We start from the raw sequence: 23,777 nt of genomic DNA on the forward strand, positions 1-23,777 counted from the left end.
AATCTGCACTGAGCTCAGGCAGGGGATAGGACAGCCTCTATGAGGACCTTGCAGCCGGATACCAAGCCTGACAAGCTTGCACTGACTGGGAGGGAATACAAGTAATTGGTAAAATCTCAATCCCTAAGAGGAAACAGTGTAGTGTAAGTACAAAGGGTTTTATAAGTGTCTGCAATCAATACGGAGCTCTGGCAGGAGATAGGACAGCAACAATGAGGACCTTACAGCCAGATACTAAACCTGATAAGCCTGCTCTGACAGGGAGGGAATACAAGTGAATGATAAAATCTCAAAATAGGAGTGTAATGTACAATAACTACAGGAGGTGTTATGAGCATCTGGAATCGGCACTGAGCACAGGGAGGAGATAGGACAGCCTTTTTGGGGACCTCACAGCCCAATACTCAGCCTGACAAGCCTGCTCCGACAGGGAGAGAATACAAGTGAATGATAAAATCTCAATCCCTGATAGGTAAGAGTTTACTGTACATACAAAGGGTTTTATGAGTGTCTTTAATCAGCACTGAGCTCAGGCAGGAGATAGGACAGCCTTTTTGGGAAACTCACAGCCCGGTACTCAGTCTGACGAGCCTGCTCCAACAGGGAGAGAATACAAGTGATTGATAAAATTGAAATCCCTAATAGGTAAAAGTGTAGTGTAAGTTCAGGAGGTTTTATGAGTGCCTGCAATCAGCACTGAGCTCAGGCAGGAGATCAGACAGCCTCTTTGGGGACCCCACAGCCATACAAGTCTGCTCTGACAGGGAGAGAATACAAGCAAATTAGAAAATTGCACCCCTGAAATGTAAGACTGTAGTGTAAGCACTGGAGCTTTGTAGATTATAAACAGCAGCATATTGAGTCTACTATAAAAACACATCGCCCACCTGACACCTTACTCTTCAAAGATGGCTGCCCGTTGACTCTTGTAGTCTCTCTGGTCTTTATAGTTGCGTACAGTTCTTCCAGCGGTTGAGCAGAACGACTTACATGTTGGGATTTTCTTCGAGACCTATAGGAATAGTCAATCAAGAGGCAAGGTGAGAATTCAGAGGGCTCAGGAAAACTCTCATTTATAATTTGGTTCTTTTCTTTCAGGTTATCTAAGCCCATGTTGGAGCCCCTGTGGGGGATCAGCAGAGCTGGGGGTTACTACTGAGTGTGGGATCAGCAGAGATGGGGGTTACTACTGAGTGGGGGATTAGCAGAGCTGGGGGTTACTACTGAGTGTGGGATCAGCAGGGCTGGGGGTTACTACTGAGTGTGGGATCAGCAGAGATGGGGGTTACTACTGAGTGTGAGATTAGCAGAGATGGGGGTTACTAATGAGTGTGGGGTTAGCAGAGCTGGGGGCTATTACTGAGTGGGTGATCAGCAGAGATGGGGGTTACTACTGAGTGTGAGATTAGCAGAGCTGGGGGTTACTACTGAGTGGGGGATTAGCAGAGCTGGGGGTTACTACTGAGTGGGGTATTATCAGAGCTGGGGGTTACTACTGAGTGTGGGATTAGCAGAGCTGGGGGTTATTACTGAGTGTGGGTTTAGTAAAGCTGGGGGTTATTACTGAGTGGGGGATTAGCAGAGCTGGGGGTTACTACTGAGTGTGGGGTTAGCAGATCTGGGGGCTATTACTGAGTGGGTGATCAGCAGAGCTGGGGTTTACTACTGAGTGTGGGATTAGCAGAGCTGGCAGTTACTACTGAGTGGATGATTAGCAGAGCTGGGGGTTACTACTGAGTGTGGGATTAGCAGAACTGGGGGTTATTACTGAGTGGGGGATTAGCAGAGCTGGGGGTTAAAACTGAGTGGGGGATTAGCAGAGTTTAGGGTTACTACTGAGTGTGGGGTTAGCAGATCTGGGGGCTATTACTGAGTGGGTGATCAGCAGAGCTGGGGTTTACTACTGAGTGTGGGATTAGCAGAGCTGGGAGTTACTACTGAGTGTGGGATTAGCAGAGCTGGGGGTTATTACTGAGTGGGGGATTAGCAGAGCTGGGAGTTACTACTGAGTGGGGGATTAGCAGAACTGGGAGTTACTGCTGAGTGTGGGATTAGCAGAGCTGGGAGTTACTACTGAGTGTGGGATTAGCAGAACTGGGAGTTACTACTGAGTGGGGGATTAGCAGAGCTGGGAGTTACTACTGAGTGGGGGATTAGCAGAGCTGGGAGTTACTACTGAGTGGGGGATTAGCAGAGCTGGGGGTTACTACTGAGTGGGGGATTAGCAGAGCTGGGGGCTATTACTGAGTGGGGGATCAGCAGAGCTGGGGGTTATTACTGAGTGGGTGATTAGCAGAGCTGGGGGTTACTACTGAGCCTGGATCAGCAGAGATGGGGGTTATTACTGAGTGGGTGATTAGCAGAGCTGGGGGCTTTTACTGAGTGGGGGTTCAGCAGAGATGGGGGTTACTACTGAGTGGGGGATAAGCAGAGATGGGGGTTACTACTGAGAGGGGGATCAGCAGAGCTGGGAGTTACTACTGAGAGGGGGATCAGCAGAGCTGGGAGTTACTACTGAGAGGGGGATCAGCGGAGCTGGGAGTTACTACTGAGAGGGGGATCAGCAGAGCTGGGAGTTACTACTGAGAGGGGGATCAGCAGAGCAGGGAGTTACTACTGAGAGGGGGATCAGCAAAGCTGGGAGTTACTACTGAGCGGGGGATCTGCCGAATGAGGGTACCAATGAGCCTTGGATCGGCTTACCAGGGGTATTATCAAGATGAGGATCTGCTGAGTGAGGGTACTACTGAGCCGTGGTAATACCTGGCCTCTTTAAAACAAATCAGAAATCAACACACACGGGGCATTTGACAAGCTTTATTAAAGCTTAAAAGAAAAAAAAAAAATGACCGAAGCATCGAAAACGCTTAAAAAAAAAAAAGCATTCCTTGGATATCTCTGATGAAGAGGGCACGTCCCCTGAAACCTGCACCCATCCGACCAATACACATCCGGCGGCGATTGTGTTTTAAGCTTGTGAATTTTTCTCGCTTTGTGAGTACAATGGACTATTTTATTGATATTTATGAAACGTTTTTGTGTCGGCAATGCACGAGGCTGGTGCGCCTTCTTCCTATTTTCTATTAGGTACGGCACCCCCCCCCCCCCCACACCACCCCCACATTATCTACTCACGGTCGGATCTCCTGAGGAGGAAACATCTGCGTTATGTTGGCGTATTCGTGGTTAGTCCTCGTGGATCGCCTTATGGAGTTCCCCCGGAGAATCTGGCCGGTGGATCCTCTCTACAAACGACAAACATATTTCTCAACCAGTCGCAGTTTTGCACGGCCACGGCCTCCACCGGGCATTGACAGCCTGATTTCGATTAGGAGGGTCCCGCTATGTCTGCAAGCTGCAGAGTGGGCGGAGTCTGCCTCCGTCTGGCTCTTAGAGAATGACAGCCGACCCGCTGCAGACTCCGCCCTCTCGTCTACAACTAGCGGGCTTAGTGGGGCACTGGAGGCTTGTCAAGGACTGCACACAAGCTGGGCACAGCACTCCTATTGCTGGGGGGGGGGAGGGGGTATATAAATCATTTATTTTCAAGGCAGCTCACATCCAACCCCTGACCCAACAATCTAAAACATGAAGCCCAAACTCCACCTATAACACAGTCTTAGCAGAATGAGGAAGGATCAGGAGGTCTAAACTCTCCTGTCCTGGTGACACCTCCCTTGGTATGGTGTCACAGGGACAGGAAGCATGCAAATTCCCCAGTGAGGGGGTCACAGACAGAAATAATAATATAAATACTGCATAACCCTTTCCCTCTTTATCCTAAACGAATAATAAAAAAAAAAAAATGGATGGAGTTGGGTTTTGAGGCCCTCAGTCTTTGTAAATCTGCAGCTTTCATTAAAATAATCCCCGCCACGGAGGTCCTTGTTCAGGCACTTCCTGTTATAGGGTGACAACCCTCTGTCCCCGTCTCCTAATTGTGTTCCTGCGTTGTCACCCTGTCATTACGGAGACTACAAGTGGCTGTTTCAACACACACTGGTCCCTACTGTTGTCACCATCAGGAAACCCGCCCTGAGAAATGGCAGGCAGCCATTCATTGCTGAGGAGGCACGCAGGCGGGAAGTGGCTGTAAAAAGGCTGCAGGAGATCAGCAGTCTGAGAAGAGCTCTAAATCATTTTACTTAGGGTTTGAATCTGCTTTATTCTAAGTTTGCGATGAAAATAAAACGTGCTGTTATTTCTAAGATTAGCTGTATCAATTGTCTATGAATAATTCGACTTTAATCGGGAGTTGTGTTCTGTAGATTGGGTTCCAAGGCTGTGCTCAGGAATGGAGGACGGAACTGATAAGATGGACGGGATTGTGTTCACCACACACAGTGCAGCCATCCATCGAGAGACACATGCTGGCCCATTGAAAAATTATATTCTACATGGGAAAAAACAAAAAACAAAACTATTCTGTGAATAGTTTTATGTAATATAAATACAATTCTGATAGCCTTCAATTAATCAATTTATAATAAATGCATTGCCTATAATATTAATTTATATTAGCTGATTCCTAATATATATATTTATATTATATTATATTTTATTATTATATTATTGTATATTATATTACATTCATGATAAATCAATTATTTATAATACGAACTTATATTAATAGAATTATAATTTATATATTTATATCATTTTATTTATAATAAATCAATTATCTATCATATTAATTTATAGAAATATATACATTTATATTACTTTAAATTATATTGCATTCACAATAAATCAATTATTATTTTTATTATATTCCATTTATAATAAATACATTTTCTGTAATATTCATTTATATTAATAGATTTTTAATATATATATCTATATTATATTATTTAAGTTTATATTCGATTATTTCATATTATATTTCATTCACGATAAATCAATTATCTATAATATTCATTTATATTAATATAATTATAATATATATATCTATATTATATTATTTTAGTTTATATTAGATTATTTCATATTATATTCCATTCACGATAAATCAATTATCTATAATATTCATTTATTTTAATAGAATTATATTATATATATTCATATTATATTATATTATATTATATAGTTTTTTTTTTATTATATTCCATTCATAATAAATACATTTTCTGTAATATTAATTTATATTAATAGATTTATAATATATATATAAATATATATATATATATATATATATATATATATATATATATACACACACACACACACACACACACACACACACACACACACACACACACACACACACACACACACACACACACACACACACATATATATATATATATAAAATATTATATTATTTTAGTTTATATTTGATTATTTCATATTATATTCCATTCATGATAAATTATCTATAATATGAGTTTATATTAATAGAATTATAATATATATATATATTTATATTATATAGTTTTTTATTATATTCCATTTATAATAAATACATTTCTGTAATATTCATTTATATTAATATATTTATAATACATATATCTATATTATATTATAGTATATTATTTAAGTTTATATTATATTATTTCATATTATATTCCATTCACGATAAATCAATTATCTATAATATTCATTTATATTAATATATTTATAATATATATATCTATATTATATTATTTTAGTTTATATTAGATTATTTCATATTATATTCCATTCACGATAAATCAATTATATATAATATGAGTTTATATTAATAAAATTATAATATATATACTTATATTCATATATTTTATTATATTATATAGCTTTATTATATTCAATTTATAATAAATAAATTTTCTGTAATATTAATTTATATTACTAGATTTATAATATATATATATATATATATATATATATATATATATTATATTATTTTAGTTTATATTATATTATTTTAGTTTATATTCCATTCATGATAAATCGATTATCTATCATATGCATTTATATTAATAGAATTATATATATATATATATATATATATATATATATATATATATATATATTTTTTTTTTCTATGCTGTCTTATTGTAAATCATTGATTTTAACTGGAAAATACTATACTTGGCCACTAGATGGAGCTAGGAGTTCCGTCTAGAGCCCAAAGTGGTATTTCATATTTAAAATGAATGATTTATACTCTTGGGGGTTGATTTAGAAATAATTTGCAAAAAAACAAAAAAAAAAATGTAAATAGGCTATGACCTGTGCTGCCTGAATGTAAATAATTGATTTTAAATGGAAAACACCCCATTTGGCCAGTAGATGGAGCTAAGCATTACAGCAATCGTCTCTAATACTTTAGCTCCATCTAGTGGCCAAATGCAGAATTTCCCCTTTTAAGATCAATGATTTACATTCGAACAGTGCAGGATCTCGCCTATTTATTTAATTTTTTCTTATTTATTTTTTTTGCCCCACTTGGACACGCACTTTCACCAGGGGGGAAGAGCTATGAGGGAAAAAAAATGCACCCATTGGTATGCTTTGTTTGGAAAGGCCATACCACTGCTTTATGAATAGAGAAAATACCAAATTTGGCCACTAGATGGAAATAAGCATTATAGAAAATTTCTATAATACTTACTTAGCGCTACCTAGTGGGCAAATGCAATATTTTCCCATATAAAATTAATAATTTACATTCGAACAGTGCAGGATATCGCTTATTTACATTCATTTTTTTGCCCCATTTGCCCATGCACTTTCACTATCTATTTATCTATCTATCTATCTACCTATCTATCTTTATATATATATATATATATATATATATATATATATATATATAGTATATATATATATATATAGTATATATATATATATATGTGTGTGTGTGTATATATATATATATATATATATATATATATACATATATACATATACATATACATACATACACACATATACATACATACACACACACACACTCATAGACAAACATTGTTTAGTAGTTGTATTTTTTTGAGAGATTTACCAGTGGCACGGGTGGTGGTATGGCTCCGCCCTGAATGGGGTGTCTGTTGAAGGACAGTTTGTACTGAAGTGCGTCGGTCAGCTTGTTCACGATTCTCTCCTGCGCGTCGTTGGAGGCTTCCTGCAACAGAACACTTTGGAATCAGTCTGACCATAAACCAGGTGACCTTAAGCTATCCACGCACATTAATATCTGATTTTCCGTTGTCCCAGATACACAACAGGAAGTGAGAGCAGGTCTCCCCAACGTTAGGGGAAGTCACCTCTTCGTTGTCACCGGAACAGGTGTCCTCACTGGGGGGGGGGAGACTTCCCGTCACTTCCTGGTGAAAGGTCCCTCCAAAGCGAGGAAAATCCTTGGTTGCCACCAGAACTGGTGTCGCCCATCATAAACTTTTACCTCTCTTCCTGTCCTGGTGACAACCCTAACATCTTTTGGATTTCCCATCACATTCAGTCCCAGTGCCAAGGGTCACCAGGACAGACAGAGAGGGTTGAATCTTCCCCAGAGGGGAGCAATAAAAAACCTGACAGGGGTTCTAACCCCCATCTGCTCTCCATGCAAAACCAAAACAAACAAGAAGAGTTTTGGCTTTATATACCAAGAGTATATTTTATTTTCTATTTTCCCCCAGCCCATTATTATTTATAGAGTCCTATCAAGCAAGCCGCGGAGATCTAACCTTGGCTTTGGAGACTAAGGCCAGGGCCTGCTTGTAGTACAGGACGGCCTTCTCCGGATCGCACAGACGGAATTTGGCTGCTCCGAGTCCTTCGCATGCCTGCCATTGGCCGTGGACATCATCTGGTGGAGGAGAACAAGCTGGATCAGTAGAGAAGAGCAATAAGAGCGCAAAGAGTCTTTAAAGAGGACCCGTCCTAAATATGTATGACCACAAGCTGAGAAGGACCGTTCTCTGGTTATTAAAGAGGACCCGTCCTAAAAGTAATGTGCCGATGTCCAATGTATGACCACCCTCTGGTTATTAAAGAGGACCCGTCCTAAATGTAACGTGCCGATGTCCAATGTATGACCACAAAAACTTAGAAGGACCGTCCTCTGGTTATTAAAGAGGACCCGTCCTAAATGTAACGTGCCGATGTTCAATGTATGACCGCCAGCTGAGAAGGACCACCCTCTGGTTATTAAAGAGGACCCGTCATAAACGTAACATGCCGATGTCCAATGTATGACCACAAGCTGAGAAGGACCGTCCTCTGGTTATTAAAGAGGACCCGTCCTAAAAGTAATGTGCCGATGTCCAATGTATGACCACAAGCTGAGAAGGACCGTCCTCTGGTTATTAAAGAGGTCCCGTCCTAAACGTAACATGCCGATGTCCAATGTATGACCACAAGCTGAGAAGGACCGTCCTCTGGTTATTAACGAGGTCCCATCCTAAATGTAATGTGCCGATGTCCAATGTATGACCACCCTCTGGTTATTAAAGAGGACCCGTCCTAAATGTAACGTGCCGATGTCCAATGTATGACCACAAAAACTTAGAAGGACCGTCCTCTGGTTATTAAAGAGGACCTGTCCTAAATGTAACGTGCTGATGTTCAATGTATGACCGCCAGCTGAGAAGGACCACCCTCTGGTTATTAAAGAGGACCCGTCATAAACGTAACGCGCCAATGTTCAATGTATGACCGCCAGCTGAGAAGGACTGTCCTCTGGTTATTAAAGAGGAACCGTCCTAAACGTAACGGACCAATGTCCAATGTATGACCACAAGCTGAGAAGGACCGTCCTCTGGTTATTAAAGAGGACCCGTCCTAAACGTAACATGCCGATGTCCAATGTATGACCACAAAAGCTTAGAAGGACCGTCCTCTGGTTATTAAAGAGGACCCTTCATAAACGTAACGCGCCAATGTTCAATGTATGACCGCCAGCTGAGAAGGACTGTCCTCTGGTTATTAAAGAGGACCCGTCCTAAACGTAACGGGCCGATGTCCAATGTATGACCACAAGCTGAGAAGGACCGTCCTCTGGTTATTAAAGAGGACCCGTCCTAAACGTAACGTGCCGATGTCCAATGTATGACCACAAAAGCTTAGAAGGACCGTCCTCTGGTTATTAAAGAGGACCCGTCCTAAACGTAACGTGTCGATGCCCAATGTATGACCACCAGCTGAGAAGGACCGTCCTCTGTTTATTAAAGAGGACCTGTCCTAAATGTAACGTGCTGATGTCCAATGTATGACCACCAGCTGAGAAGGACCGTCCTCTGGTTATTAAAGAGGACCCGTCCTAAACGTAACGGGCCAATGTCCAACTATATATCTATATAAAGTAACTCACAAAAGTGGGATTTCCTCTGGATTCTCACATTTCTTTCCACACTCTAAAGATGTGCGGGTAGGTTAATTGGCTGTATTAATTGACCCTAGCGTGCGTGTGTAAAATGTGCACATGTGAGATAGGGACCTTAGATTGTAAGCTTCTCAAGGTTAGGGACTGATGTCAATTGAATAGTATGTAAAGTGCTGCAAAAATTGTTGGCAATATACAGTAGCTCACAAAAGTAAGTACACCCTCACATTTTTGTAAATATTTTATTCTATCTTTTCATGTGACAACACTGAAGAAATGACACTTGTCTACAATGTAAAGTAGTGAGTGTACAGCTTGTATAACAATGTAAATTTGCTGTCCCCTCAAAATAACTCAACACACAGCCATTGTGTCTAAACCGCTGGCAACAAAAGTGAGGACACCCCTAAGTGAAAATGTCCAAATTGGGCCCAATTAGCCATTTTCCCTCCCCGGTGTCATGTGACTCGTTAGTGTTACAAGGTCTCCGGTGTGAATGGGGAGCAGGTGTGTTAAATGTGGTGTTATCACTCTCACTCTCTCATACTGATCACTGGAAGTTCAACATGGCACCTCATGGCAAAGAACTCTCTGAGGATCTGAAGAAAATAATTGTTGCTCTACATAAAGATGGTCTAGGCTATAAGGAGATTGTCAAGACCCTGAAACTGAGCTGCAGCACGGTGGCCAAGACCATACAACGGTATAACAGGACAGGTTCCACTCAGAACAGGCCTCGCCATGGTCCACCAAAGAAGTTGAGGTCACGTGCTCAGCGTCATATCCAGAAGTTGGCTTTGGGAAATAGACGTATGAGTGCTGCCAGCATTGCTGCAGAGGTTGAAGGGGTGGGGGGGTCAGCCTGTCAGTGCTCAGACCATACGCCGCACACTGCATCAAATTGGTCTGCATGGCTGTCGTCCCAGAAGGAAGCCTCTTCTAAAGATGATGCACAAGAAAGACCACAAACAGTTTGCTGAAAACAAGCAGACTAAGGAGATGGATTACTGGAACCATGTCCTGTGGTCTGATGAGACCAAGATAAATGTATTTGGTTCAGATGGTGACAAGCGTGTGTGGGGGCAACCAGGTGAGGAGGACAAAGACAAGTGTGTCTTGTCTACAGTCAGGCATGGTGGTGGGAGTGTCATGGTCTGGGGCTGCATGAGTGCTGCCGGCACTGGGGAGCTACAGATCATTGAGGGAACCATGAATGCCAACATGTACTGTGACATACTGAAGCAGAGCATGATCCCCTCCCTTCAGAGACTGGGCCGCAGGGTAGTATTCCAACATGATAACCACCCCAAACACACCTCCAAGATCACCACTGCCTTGCTAAAGAAGCTGAGGGTAAAGGTGATGGACTGGCCAAGCATGTCTCCAGATCTAAACCCTATTGATCATCTGTGGGGCATCCTCAAATGGAAGGTGGAGGAGTGCAAGGTCTCTAATATCCACCAGCTCCGTGATGTCATCATGGAGGAGGGGAAGAGGACTCCAGTGACAACCTGTGAAGCTCTGGTGACCTCCATGCCCAAGAGGGTTAAGGCAATGCTGGAAAATAATGGCGGTCACACAAAATATTGACACTTTGTGCCCAATTTGGACATTTTCACTTAGGGGTGTACTGACTTTTGTTGCCAGCGGTTTAGACATTAATGGCTGTGTGTTGAGTTATTTTGAGGGGACAGTAAATTTACACTGTTATACAAGCTGTACACTCACTACTTTACATTGTAGACAAGTGTCATCTCTTCAGTGTTGTCACATGAAAAGAGAGAAGAAAATATTTACAAAAATGTGAGGGGTGTACTCACATTTTTTTATATAAAAATAAATAGAAAATTATATATATATATATCACCTCTAAACCCCAAAAAAATGATTATGGACGGCACAGCAGCTTGAAGTGACCGGTGACCTCAAATCAACCATAAAGTAAAATGAAGACAAAAAAGACCCCAATAATCAGAACAAAAAAAATTCCTTGCTTCCTGTGGTGTCAGGATGACAGGAAGTGGGGGAAATCTCCTTAACGGGGACATAAAGACAACAGAGGTTCGAACTCTTTTCCACTTCATCCAGAACTGGAAAAAATGGCCAGAGTGCTACCAGATATGCCTACGTTTCCTGCTGACCTTCATTACGGATTCTCTTTAAAAAGGCTTTTAGGAGAAAGAAAGATCACTTTAAAAAATGATTACGTTTCCTGTAAATGACATGTACAGTATATATCACACAGCGTGGTGGTTTCCATAGTTAGTACAGCGTGAGCTGGAATCCCCCTTTAAGTGTCACAGCTACCCTAAGAAGACCTACCTGAGTCTTTAAACGCCTGTAGAGAGTGGAGGTAATTCTCTGCCGCCGCCTCGTGGTCGCTGAGCTGGCTCAGGGCGTACGCCAGGTTGCCAAAACATTGTCCTTGAGCTCTGCGGTTACCAAGCATGCCTGCGATAAACACAACAACACCATCTGACCGTGACCATGACCTGATATCCCTCCATAGTAACCTGCCTGCCTACACATAAACCTCAGATAAACAATCAGAAATACCAACCAATCAGATGCAACCTGGCATGAAACCGATGGAACAATGAAAGGTAAATTCTGATTGCTGGCTCTGGATTGGTGCATTTGCATTCTGAACTAAGTCTCATGTTTATGGAGAATGCATGTCAGCTATTGGGGATACTTTGGTGACCTCTAGTGGACGTTTTTCATATTTACATGTCCTGCATTATTTAATACTTTTGAAACAAACACCAAACTTGTATAACTATTATTGTATCTATAAGCAATCTTAATAATAATAATGATGATGATAATAATGTTATTAATAATAATAATGATGATGATTATAATAATAATATTATTATTATTATTAATAATAATAATAATAATAATAATAATAATAATAATGATAATAATAACGTTATTAATAATAATAATAATAATATTATTATTATTATTATTATTAATAATAATAATAATAATAATAATAATACTACTACTAATAATAATAATGATTATAATAATAATGTTATTAATAATAATAATATTAATAATGATGATGATGATGATAATAATTATATTAATTAACAACAACAATAATATTATTATTTATGATATTAATATCATAAATGAGTCATATATATTTTTATAATAACATATTATATTTTGGTGACAATTCTAGAATTTTGGATTTCTCCTCATGTCCTTTCTCATATGGTCAGAAGCCAGTCACAGAGAGGGTGACAGACAGCAATAAAAACCATACAGAGGGTCTAGCTTTTCCGCACCCCATCCAAAAACGAATCAAAAGTTTAATATAACAATAATTATTATTATTTATCTTTTCTTCTTCTTCTTAATAATAATAATATTTCACCTTTTTTTCATTTTTTTACAAGCAAATACCGCCACTTTCCCAGTTCCGGTTTGTATTGATATATGTGCGATGGCCTCAGACTGCTTTTCACAAGCCACACCAACTGACGCATTTCACCCCACCTATCAAGGCTTCGTCATAGACATCTATGCAGAGCAGGCTGAGGCCACCACACACACACACTAAGTATGAAAACTCTTAGCTCCATCTAGTGGCCAAGTGTAGTATTTTCCAGTTAAAATCAATGATTTACAATAAGACAGTATATATATATATATATATATATATATATATATATATATATATAAAAGAAGGAAGGAAGTTCCCTTTTTAGATTTCCTCTAACTTCCTGTTGCCTCTCAGGGACAGAAAATAAGGGGAAATGTTCTTGGTACACAGAACAGGATTAACACACCACAAATTAATGCATAAGCCTTTATGAGCCCTTATAAACAGCCCACTTTTTGTTTGTGGGCCAGGTGGGTCCATCATTACTAGAGTGTATCGTACTGTGTAGTGATGCTGCCCTCCTGTGGTAGTCCAATCCTTCCTCGAACTGTTCCAGGGTGTTGTATGCGGCCCCCAGGTTCTGCAACACCACCGCCTCCTTGTTTCCATCCATGTCATCCTCCTGGCAGAACGGCAAGGCCTTCTGGAAACACTCCACCGCCAAGGAGAAGACCTTCAGCTGGGCATAGCTCAGGCCAATGTCATTGTACAACTTGCCTGGAAAAGAAGGGAACTTGGGTTAAAGAAGGACTTCCAATTCGTCTTCCAAGCATCCAAAAAGGGTCATATACACCCATTGGCCACTTTATTGGGTACACATGTTCCTTATGGCTAAATAGGCAAAGAACGAACCACGTGGCTACAACCCAATACAGATAAGTTCAGGCGTTTTAGTTGCACAAGCAAATATTACGTTGGTGAAGATGTGGGATCTCAGAGGGTTTGCCTGTAAAAAATTAAGGTCGGTGTTGGACATTGTGGTTGAAGATTCTCAAAAACGACGGGACTGTTGGGGGTTTCACAGCCTGCAGTTACTGGAATGTGTAGATAATGGCGTGAAAAAAGAAAAAGCTTCAGCAAGCATCAGAGCTTGTTCAAGTAGACAGGAAGTCCACAAGTACTCCAATAGCCTCTCTTTACAGCTGTGCTGTGCGAAAGGTCCATCGCTAAACACACAAGGGATTCAACTTTAAAGAGGATGGTGTACAGCAGTGGTCTCCAAACTGCGGGCCGCAGGCCGAATGTGGCCCTTAGCTTGCCTTTTTTTTGGCCCTTGGGGAACCATTTTATCCACTGATACCAATGATGGGGCACCATTTCTCCCACTGGCACCAATAATGAGGCACATCTTCTTCCACTGACACCAACAATGGGGCACTGTTATTCCCACTGACACCAACAATGGGGCACTATGCTTCCAGTGACACCAATGAGGGGGCGCCATTTCACCCACTGACACCAATGATGGGACACTATTTCTCCCACTGACATCAACGATTTCACTATTTCTCCCTCTGATACCAACAATGGGGCTCTATTTTCCCTCTGATGCCAGAAATAGGGCACTAGTCTTCCCTCTGACACCAATGATAGGGCACTTCTTCTCCCTCTAACATCAACAATGGAGCACTATTTTACATCTGACACCAACAATGGAGCACTATTCCTCCCTCTGATACCATTGATGGGGCACTATTCACCTCATTGACAACAGTAATGAGGCACTATTCTCCCACTGATACCAACAATGGGGCATTATTCCTCCCTCTAACACCAACAATGGGGCGCTATTCCTCCCTCTAACACCAACAATGGGGTGCTATTCCTCCCTCTAACACCAACAATGGGGCGCTATTCCTCCCTCTAACACCAACAATGGGGCGCTATTCCTCCCTCTGACACCAATGATGGTGCACTATTCTTCCCCTTGAGAGCTATGATGGGGCACTGTTTTCTTCTAACACTAACAAAGAGGCACTATTCCTCCCTTTGACACCAACAATGGGGCACAATTCTCCTTATTGACACCAATAATGGGGCACGATTCTCCCACTGACACCAACGATGGGGCAATATTCCTCCCTCTGACACCAACCAACTCAATGACACCAATATTGAGGCACTATTCTCCCACTGATACCAAAGATGGGGCATTATTCCACCCACTGATACCAATAATGGGGCACTATTCCTCCCTCTGGCACCAATGATGGGGCACTATTCCTCTCTCTGATACCAATGATCGGGTATTTTTCCTCCCACTGACACCAATGATGGTGCACTATTCTTCCCTTTGACACCTATGATGGGGCACTGTTTTTCTCTAACACTAAAATTGAGGCACTATTCCTCCCTCTGACACTAACAATGGGGCACAATTCTCCTTATTGACACCAATGATGGGGCATTATTCTCCCACTGACACCAACGATGGGGCACTATTCCTCCTCTGACACCAACCATGGGGCACTAGTCCTCCCCTTAATAACAAACATGGTGCATTGTTTACCAGTGATGCCAGGATATTTTCTACTTCCAATGGCCACCCTCCGGCCCCCCTAAAGCCTGAAGGACATAAACTGGCCCTTTGTTTAGAAAATTTGAAGACCTCTGATCTACAGCATCAGAAGGCTGGGTTCCTCTCCTGCCAGCTAAGAGTAGAAAAATGGGAACGCACCTTGGGTCAGCAAAAACATTATCGGTGATAAGTTTTTATTTTGGCTGCAACGTATAGATCGATGGTCAAAATTTGGAGAACACAGTTTGAAGGCTTTGGGATGAGGTGGAACAGGAGGTTGGTGGTGATTTAGGGCTGCTAATGTAGCACGCTTTTGACCTCAGTTTGAGATGTTTTGAGACTATTCAAATATAATTTCAAGGTACATTTGACCCGCAGTTGGCCTCCTTCTTACCTGCAGTTGACCTGTTTCAAGCTGCTTTTGCATTCCTATAGGTTTGTATTGGGAGAGAAGAGGCTCTCATGCCAACCAAAGCTCCTTGATAGTGGCCCTAAGTCTTGTCATCAATAAGCTGGACATGAAGGATATTTTGACTCCCATAGGCCACTGCCAATTATGATGTATATGATGTTCTGGTTTAGAACTTATCCTATGGAAAAACCTAATACAAATTTACACTTAATCTTAATCCCCAAGCCTAACCATTGACCTCAACTAACCATAGCCTTCAACACGCTGCCCAGCGCTGGATCTACGGAGAACAGCTGACAGTAGTGATGTGGATAAAAGTAGTAAATGCGGATGTACTTTTATATAGGATGACGTATGAGGCCAGGGGTGCCCCCAAAAAATTCAGTAAGGTATGGTTTAGATGGGGGGACTCCAAGAGCACACTGGAGGAAGAAGGGGCCTAGAGTTGCGGCTATACCTAGGAGCGTAATCCCCATAGGCAGAGTTCCACCAGAGGGTGGGGGTATGAACGCAATGCACTGACACAAGAATATTGAAGTTAGAAGAACGTAGGGTACGTAAAGTTCTATCCCATTGCCCAAGGTTTCTAAAATAAATGTTGAAACCTCTAGGGGGGGGGGGGGGGGTTCTAACAGAATAGGGAGGGTCGGTTACCTCCTTCTCCTACAGGGAAAGTTTGGGGGGTTTGTTGAACTGTTTGTTCTCTACTATTAAAACATAAAAATAAAACAAAGGAAAAATAAAAGCAACTATACTGAGTTACAGGGTAGGGTTGGAGGTTCAGGACGTTGTGGTCATAGACTGCTGATGGTTACACTATTGTCTGGATCATTGTGGAATTCTTTGTTGCCTATACATGATGTAATACCTACCTGATGTCTTGTATGTTTAATTTTGGATATGCTAAATAAACTATTTTTTTGAAGAACCATAGCCATCAACAAAACTCCTAAGTCTCAGCCTAAAACCTAACCCTAACCCTTCAATCTCAACACACCTGACTATAGAACTCTACCAAACCCCCTCACTTCAAGTTCTAACCTTAAATCAGGGGTCAGCAACATTTTCCACATTAAGGGGTCTATTCTATATAGGTTTTCATACACGAGTCCCACAGATTTCTCCAATTTTTCTAATTGGATTCAATCTTGGGACAAAGATCTGTGAAAACCTTTAGAAATAGACCCCGGGGTGTTAATCAGCATTGGTCAAACAATCTTCTAGTAAACAACAGGGCACTGTAGACCTAAGATCAGCCCCAAGTCCTAGACCTTCAGACCTAAGAACAGTCCCAGTTGCTTGACCTTCAGACCTAAGAACAATCCCAAGTTCCTGGACCTTCAGACCTAAGATCAGTCCCAGCTCCTGGACCTTCAGACCTAAGATTAGTCCCAGTTCCTGGACCTTCAGAACTAAGAACAGTCCCAGTTCCTGGACCTTCAGACCTAAGATTAGTCCCAGTTCCTGGACCTTCAGAACTAAGAACAGTCCCAGTTCCTGGACCTTCAGACCTAAGAACAGTCCCAGTTCCTGGACCTTCAGACCTAAGATCAGTCCCAGTTCCTAGACCTTCAGACCTAAGATTAGTCCCAGTTCCTGGACGTTCAGACCTAAGAACAGTCCCAGTTCCTGGACGTTCAGACCTAAGAACAGTCCCAGTTCCTAGACCTTCAGACCTAAGAACAGTCCCAGTTCCTAGACCTTCAGACCTAAGATTAGTCCCAGTTCCTGGACGTTCAGACCTAAGAACAGTCCCAGTTCCTGGACGTTCAGACCTAAGATCAGTCCCAGTTCCTAGACCTTCAGACCTAAGAACAGTCCCAGTTTCTGGATCTTCAGCCTATAATCAGTCCCAGTTCCTGGACCTTCAGACCTAAGATTAGTCCCAGTTCCTGGACCTTCAGAACTAAGAACAGTCCCAGTTCCTGGACCTTCAGACCTAAGAACAGTCCCAGTTCCTGGACCTTCAGACCTAAGATCAGTCCCAGTTCCTAGACCTTCAGACCTAAGATTAGTCCCAGTTCCTGGACGTTCAGACCTAAGAACAGTCCCAGTTCCTGGACGTTCAGACCTAAGATCAGTCCCAGTTCCTAGACCTTCAGACCTAAGAACAGTCCCAGTTTCTGGATCTTCAGCCTATAATCAGTCCCAGTTCCTGGACCTTCAGACCTACTGTAAGATCAGTCCTAGTTCCTGGACCTTCATACCTTGGGTCACCTCCAATTCCTTCACTATCAGAATCGCAGGAGTATTACATTCATACCTGCGGCAGCTGGTTGAGAGAAAACAAGGTTGAGAGAAAAAGGCAGATGGTCAGGGCTGGTACAAGGATTTTTGACACCCTAGGCGAAACCTAATTTTGCTGCCCCCTTGACTCCACCCCTGACTCCACCTCCTTTGCCCTGCCCATGTATACCCCACCTTTTTAATGAAGCACCCATAAAATGCAGCCTACCAGCACCCATCAAAGGCAGCCTCCCCAGTGCCATCAATACAGCCTACCAGTGCCCATCAATGAATGTTTGCTTGCTTCCATTCATTCGGGAGACACAGACACAGTCCTCCGCCGCCACTGCGCCTCTGACACTATGTGCAAATGGAGCGGAGGCTGCCTGCTGATGCTGAGACCTAGCTGCTTGCTGCAGAGAGAAGAGAGTAGGAACACCAGTGGCCGGGCGCCCTAGGCAGCAGTGCGCCCTAGGCAGCTGCCTAGTTTGCCTAGTGGTAGCACTGGCCCTGCAGATGGTGGGCTTCTTCACATAATGACATCTGCAGCTGAAGGCAGGCTTATGCCTGCCTTAGTGGGAGGAGAGCCAACACTCGAACATCAGGAACACCAAGCAGTCCTCTTTGAAACATCACTGAGGAGGACAGGCCATTGGTGAAGGGGGCCAGGCTTGGCTTTGTGTATAGCAGTCTAGTGAGCTGTCCATTACTGGCTATGGCTGTATTTGTAGGGAGAAAGGGATGGGGGATCCTCCAGTGGGCCAGTCCCAGCCTGATCATGGTGATCTACCAAGGGATACTGCAAATGACATTGAGTGCCAGCCATGGCACATGTGCCTTAGGTTGCCTATCCCTCCCCTAAATTTTATTTCTAAATCAGGGTCTCCAAACTTTCTAAACAAGGGGACAGTTTATTGTCCTTCCGATTATAGGGAGACCGGGCTGTGGACAGTGGGAGTTGATAATGCCTCAGCACCCCTTGTGGTTAGGTGGAGGAGGAATAGTTATCAATCATTGTTGTCAGTGGGAGGAATAGTGCCCCATTGCTGATGTCAGTGTGAGGAATAGTGTCCCATCATTGGTGTCAGTGGGAGAAATAGTGTCCCATCATTGGTGTCAGTGGGAGGAATAGTGTCCCATCATTGGTGTCAGAGGGAGCAAAAGGGCCCCATTGTTGGTGTCAGTGGGAGGAATAGTGTCCCATCATTGGTGTCAGTGGGAGGAATAGTGTCCCATCATTGGTGTCAGAGGGAGCAAAAGGGCCCCATTGTTGGTGTCAGTAGGAGGAATAGTGCCCAATCATTGGTATCAGTGGGGGGGAATAGTGCCCCATTGTTGGTATCAGTGGGAGAATAGTGCCTCATTATTGGTGTCAATGAGAATAGTGCCCCATCGTTGGAGTCAGTGTGAAAATATTGCCCCATCATTGGAGTCCATGGGAGGAATAGTGCCCCATTGTTGATCTCATTGGGATGAATTGTGCCCCTATCATTATGGTCACTGAGCCCCATTTGTTTGTGTCAGTGGGAGGATGTCAGTGGGAGGAATTGTGCCCCATCTTTGGTATCATTGGAAGGAATTCAGCCCCTTCATTGGTGTAAGTGGGGGGAATTATGTCCCATTGTTGATATCAGTGGATAAAAATAGTGCCCTAAGGGCCGGATAAAAGAAAACAAAGGTCCAAATCTGGCCCCTGGGCCTCAGGTTGGAGACCACTGTTCTAAACCAAAACCTCAACCTAGCACCTAATCCTACAGTTAGTTGAATTTTGGATAGAGCAGGGATTTTTTAAACCCCTTGTTAATTTTTTTTTTTTTTTTTTGCTGCCTGTGTCCTGTTGAGGAGAGTCCCTTCACTTCCTGTTCTGTAAACACCACAGGAAGTGAGGTGGAATCTCCTTTTAAAGTGAGAGGACATCTACAGGTATATGCCCAGTGATAACAATGGCTTAGCTGAAAAAAACAAGCATTACCAACCAAAAGTGCAAATCAGTGTTTATAAGTAGTGATGGCCGAACGGTTCGCCCGGCGGTCGTTTCGCGGCGAATTTCCGACTTTCGCCGTCCGCGGGTTCGAACGCCTTTTTCCGTCGTTCGCCCCGGCGGACTTACGTGTTTAATGTATACAAGAACTTTAACCTTTCGTGACACGTTTATCATGTGTTACAGGACAACCAATTGAGACATGACAGCTCATGGACACTTGGACATTCCCCCTAACCTATAAATACACCCGATCCGGTGGCCATTTTACATTCTTTCTTCTGTCACTGTAGGGAAAGGATCCTGTGTGGAGTAGGGACAGAGAAAACGCTAGCTATTTGGTACACAAAAGTTCTTTTCAGGACTGGTATAGGTGTTAGGTCAGCAGCCTGAGTTTCTTTTGTCAGTTTAGATAAAGGGACAGAGCGCTGTATGCTGCTATTTTAGGGACAGCTCAGCCAGATTAGTCTTTCTTCATCATCATCATCATCATCATCATTAGCTGTTACTATCAGGTCCACAAAAGAGCTGTTCCAGCTAATCGTTCCAGCCTACTCTTTTTTGCCAATTTGTATAGGGACAGGCAGGAAGCAGTGTGTCAGGCAGTGAGGATAATTTTAAAGACTTGCTGTTACTATTAGTTCCACAAAGGTTCTTTTCAGGACTGGTATCAGTGGTACGGTAATAGGCTTGTACACGTATAATATTCTTTCTTCCAAATATAGAAAGAATATTATACTTGACTGCTGCCCTTCTGCTGCAGTCTGCTAATCATTCACAACTCACTTGTTCCACAAAGCTCTTTATCAGGACTGGTAACTTGGTCTGTCTAGGGTGCTACGGTACATAGGCTTGGGTGCGGTACAGTCTGCTGTTCTGTAAGGACCGCTATCGGTCCACAATACATAGGGTTGCCGTGCACTACTGCTGACCGCTGCCCTATACTGCAGCAGTCCTTCAGCGGTATAGGGACTGACGCACAGTCTGCTAAACACTAATACACAACCTGCTTGGTCCACAAAAGTTCTTATAAGGACTGGTAACTTGGTATAGGGTGCTACGGTACATAGGCCTGAGTGCAGTACAGTCTGCTGTTCTGTAAGGACCGCTATCGGTCCACAATACATAGGGTTGCCGTGCACTACTGCTGACCGCTGCCCTATACTGCAGCAGTCCTTCATTGGTATAGGGACTGACGTACAGTCTGCTAATCACTAACACACAACCTGCTTGGTCCACAAAAGTTCTTATAAGGACTGGTAACTTGGTATAGGGTGCTACGGTACATAGGCCTGAGTGCGTTACAGTCTGCTGTTCTGTAAGGACCGCTATCGGTCCACAATACATAGGGTTGCCGTGCACTACTGCTGACCGCTGCCCTATACTGCAGCAGTCCTTCATTGGTATAGGGACTGACGTACAGTCTGCTAATCACTAACACACAACCTGCTTGGTCCACAAAAGTTCTTATAAGGACTGGTAACTTGGTATAGGGTGCTACGGTACATAGGCCTGAGTGCGTTACAGTCTGCTGTTCTGTAAGGACCGCTATCGGTCCACAATACATAGGGTTGCCGTGCACTACTGCTGACCGCTGCCCTATACTGCAGCAGTCCTTCAGCGGTATAGGGACTGACGTACAGTCTGCTAAACACTAATACACAACCTGCTTGGTCCACAAAAGTTCTTATAAGGACTGGTAACTTGGTATAGGGTGCTACGGTACATAGGCTTGAGTGCGGTACAGTCTGCTGTTCTGTAAGGACCACTATCGGTCCACAATAGATAGGGTTGACGTGCACCACTGCTGACCGCTCACCTATACTGCAGCAGTCCTTCAGCGGTATAGGGACTGACGTACAGTCTGCTAATCACTAACACACAACCTGCTTGTTCCACAAAAGTTCTTATAAGGACTGGTAACTTGGTATAGGGTGCTACGGTACATAGGCCTGAGTGCGTTACAGTCTGCTGTTCTGTAAGGACCGCTATCGGTCCACAATACATAGGGTTGCCGTGCACTACTGCTGACCGCTGCCCTATACTGCAGCAGTCCTTCATTGGTATAGGGACTGACGTACAGTCTGCTAATCACTAACACACAACCTGCTTGGTCCACAAAAGTTCTTATAAGGACTGGTAACTTGGTATAGGGTGCTACGGTACATAGGCCTGAGTGCAGTACAGTCTGCTGTTCTGTAAGGACCGCTATCGGTCCACAATACATAGGGTTGCCGTGCACTACTGCTGACCGCTGCCCTATACTGCAGCAGTCCTTCATTGGTATAGGGACTGACGTACAGTCTGCTAATCACTAACACACAACCTGCTTGGTCCACAAAAGTTCTTATAAGGACTGGTAACTTGGTATAGGGTGCTACGGTACATAGGCCTGAGTGCAGTACAGTCTGCTGTTCTGTAAGGACCGCTATCGGTCCACAATACATAGGGTTGCCGTGCACTACTGCTGACCGCTGCCCTATACTGCAGCAGTCCTTCATTGGTATAGGGACTGACGTACAGTCTGCTAATCACTAACACACAACCTGCTTGGTCCACAAAAGTTCTTATAAGGACTGGTAACTTGGTATAGGGTGCTACGGTACATAGGCCTGAGTGCGTTACAGTCTGCTGTTCTGTAAGGACCGCTATCGGTCCACAATACATAGGGTTGCCGTGCACTACTGCTGACCGCTGCCCTATACTGCAGCAGTCCTTCATTGGTATAGGGACTGACGTACAGTCTGCTAATCACTAACACACAACCTGCTTGGTCCACAAAAGTTCTTATAAGGACTGGTAACTTGGTATAGGGTGCTACGGTACATAGGCCTGAGTGCGTTACAGTCTGCTGTTCTGTAAGGACCGCTATCGGTCCACAATACATAGGGTTGCCGTGCACTACTGCTGACCGCTGCCCTATACTGCAGCAGTCCTTCATTGGTATAGGGACTGACGTACAGTCTGCTAATCACTAACACACAACCTGCTTGGTCCACAAAAGTTCTTATAAGGACTGGTAACTTGGTATAGGGTGCTACGGTACATAGGCCTGAGTGCGTTACAGTCTGCTGTTCTGTAAGGACCGCTATCGGTCCACAATAGATAGGGTTGACGTGCACCACTGCTGACCGCTCACCTATACTGCAGCAGTCCTTCAGCGGTATAGGGACTGACGTACAGTCTGCTAATCACTAACACACAACCTGCTTGTTCCACAAAAGTTCTTATAAGGACTGGTAACTTGGTATAGGGTGCTACGGTACATAGGCCTGAGTGCAGTACAGTCTGCTGTTCTGTAAGGACCGCTATCGGTCCACAATACATAGGGTTGCCGTGCACTACTGCTGACCGCTGCCCTATACTGCAGCAGTCCTTCATTGGTATAGGGACTGACGTACAGTCTGCTAATCACTAACACACAACCTGCTTGGTCCACAAAAGTTCTTATAAGGACTGGTAACTTGGTATAGGGTGCTACGGTACATAGGCCTGAGTGCGTTACAGTCTGCTGTTCTGTAAGGACCGCTATCGGTCCACAATAGATAGGGTTGACGTGCACCACTGCTGACCGCTCACCTATACTGCAGCAGTCCTTCAGCGGTATAGGGACTGACGTACAGTCTGCTAATCACTAACACACAACCTGCTTGTTCCACAAAAGTTCTTATAAGGACTGGTAACTTGGTATAGGGTGCTACGGTACATAGGCCTGAGTGCAGTACAGTCTGCTGTTCTGTAAGGACCGCTATCGGTCCACAATACATAGGGTTGCCGTGCACTACTGCTGACCGCTGCCCTATACTGCAGCAGTCCTTCATTGGTATAGGGACTGACGTACAGTCTGCTAATCACTAACACACAACCTGCTTGGTCCACAAAAGTTCTTATAAGGACTGGTAACTTGGTATAGGGTGCTACGGTACATAGGCCTGAGTG

At 43.2% G+C, this 23,777-nt stretch overlaps 1 protein-coding gene across 1 annotated transcript in view; it reads right to left on the reverse strand.

Moving 5' to 3' along the window:
* The window catches only part of TTC24 (tetratricopeptide repeat domain 24), a 55,936-nt gene that overhangs the window by 18,784 nt on the left and 13,375 nt on the right, over nt 1-23,777 (reverse strand). The window contains exons 3-8 of the mRNA XM_077464174.1: nt 13,203-13,418; nt 11,624-11,752; nt 7,665-7,786; nt 6,983-7,102; nt 3,136-3,245; nt 888-1,012 (exon numbers count right to left, since the gene is read on the reverse strand). Of these exons, the coding sequence (XP_077320300.1) occupies nt 888-1,012; nt 3,136-3,245; nt 6,983-7,102; nt 7,665-7,786; nt 11,624-11,752; nt 13,203-13,418 (822 nt within the window). The remainder of the gene's footprint in view (nt 1-887; nt 1,013-3,135; nt 3,246-6,982; nt 7,103-7,664; nt 7,787-11,623; nt 11,753-13,202; nt 13,419-23,777) is intronic.

Source organism: Lithobates pipiens, unplaced genomic scaffold (assembly GCF_037356315.1).
Source record: "Lithobates pipiens isolate NorthernLeopardFrog02 unplaced genomic scaffold, aLitPip1_a1.2 Scaffold_30, whole genome shotgun sequence".
NCBI classification, from domain to species: Eukaryota; Metazoa; Chordata; class Amphibia; order Anura; family Ranidae; genus Lithobates; species Lithobates pipiens.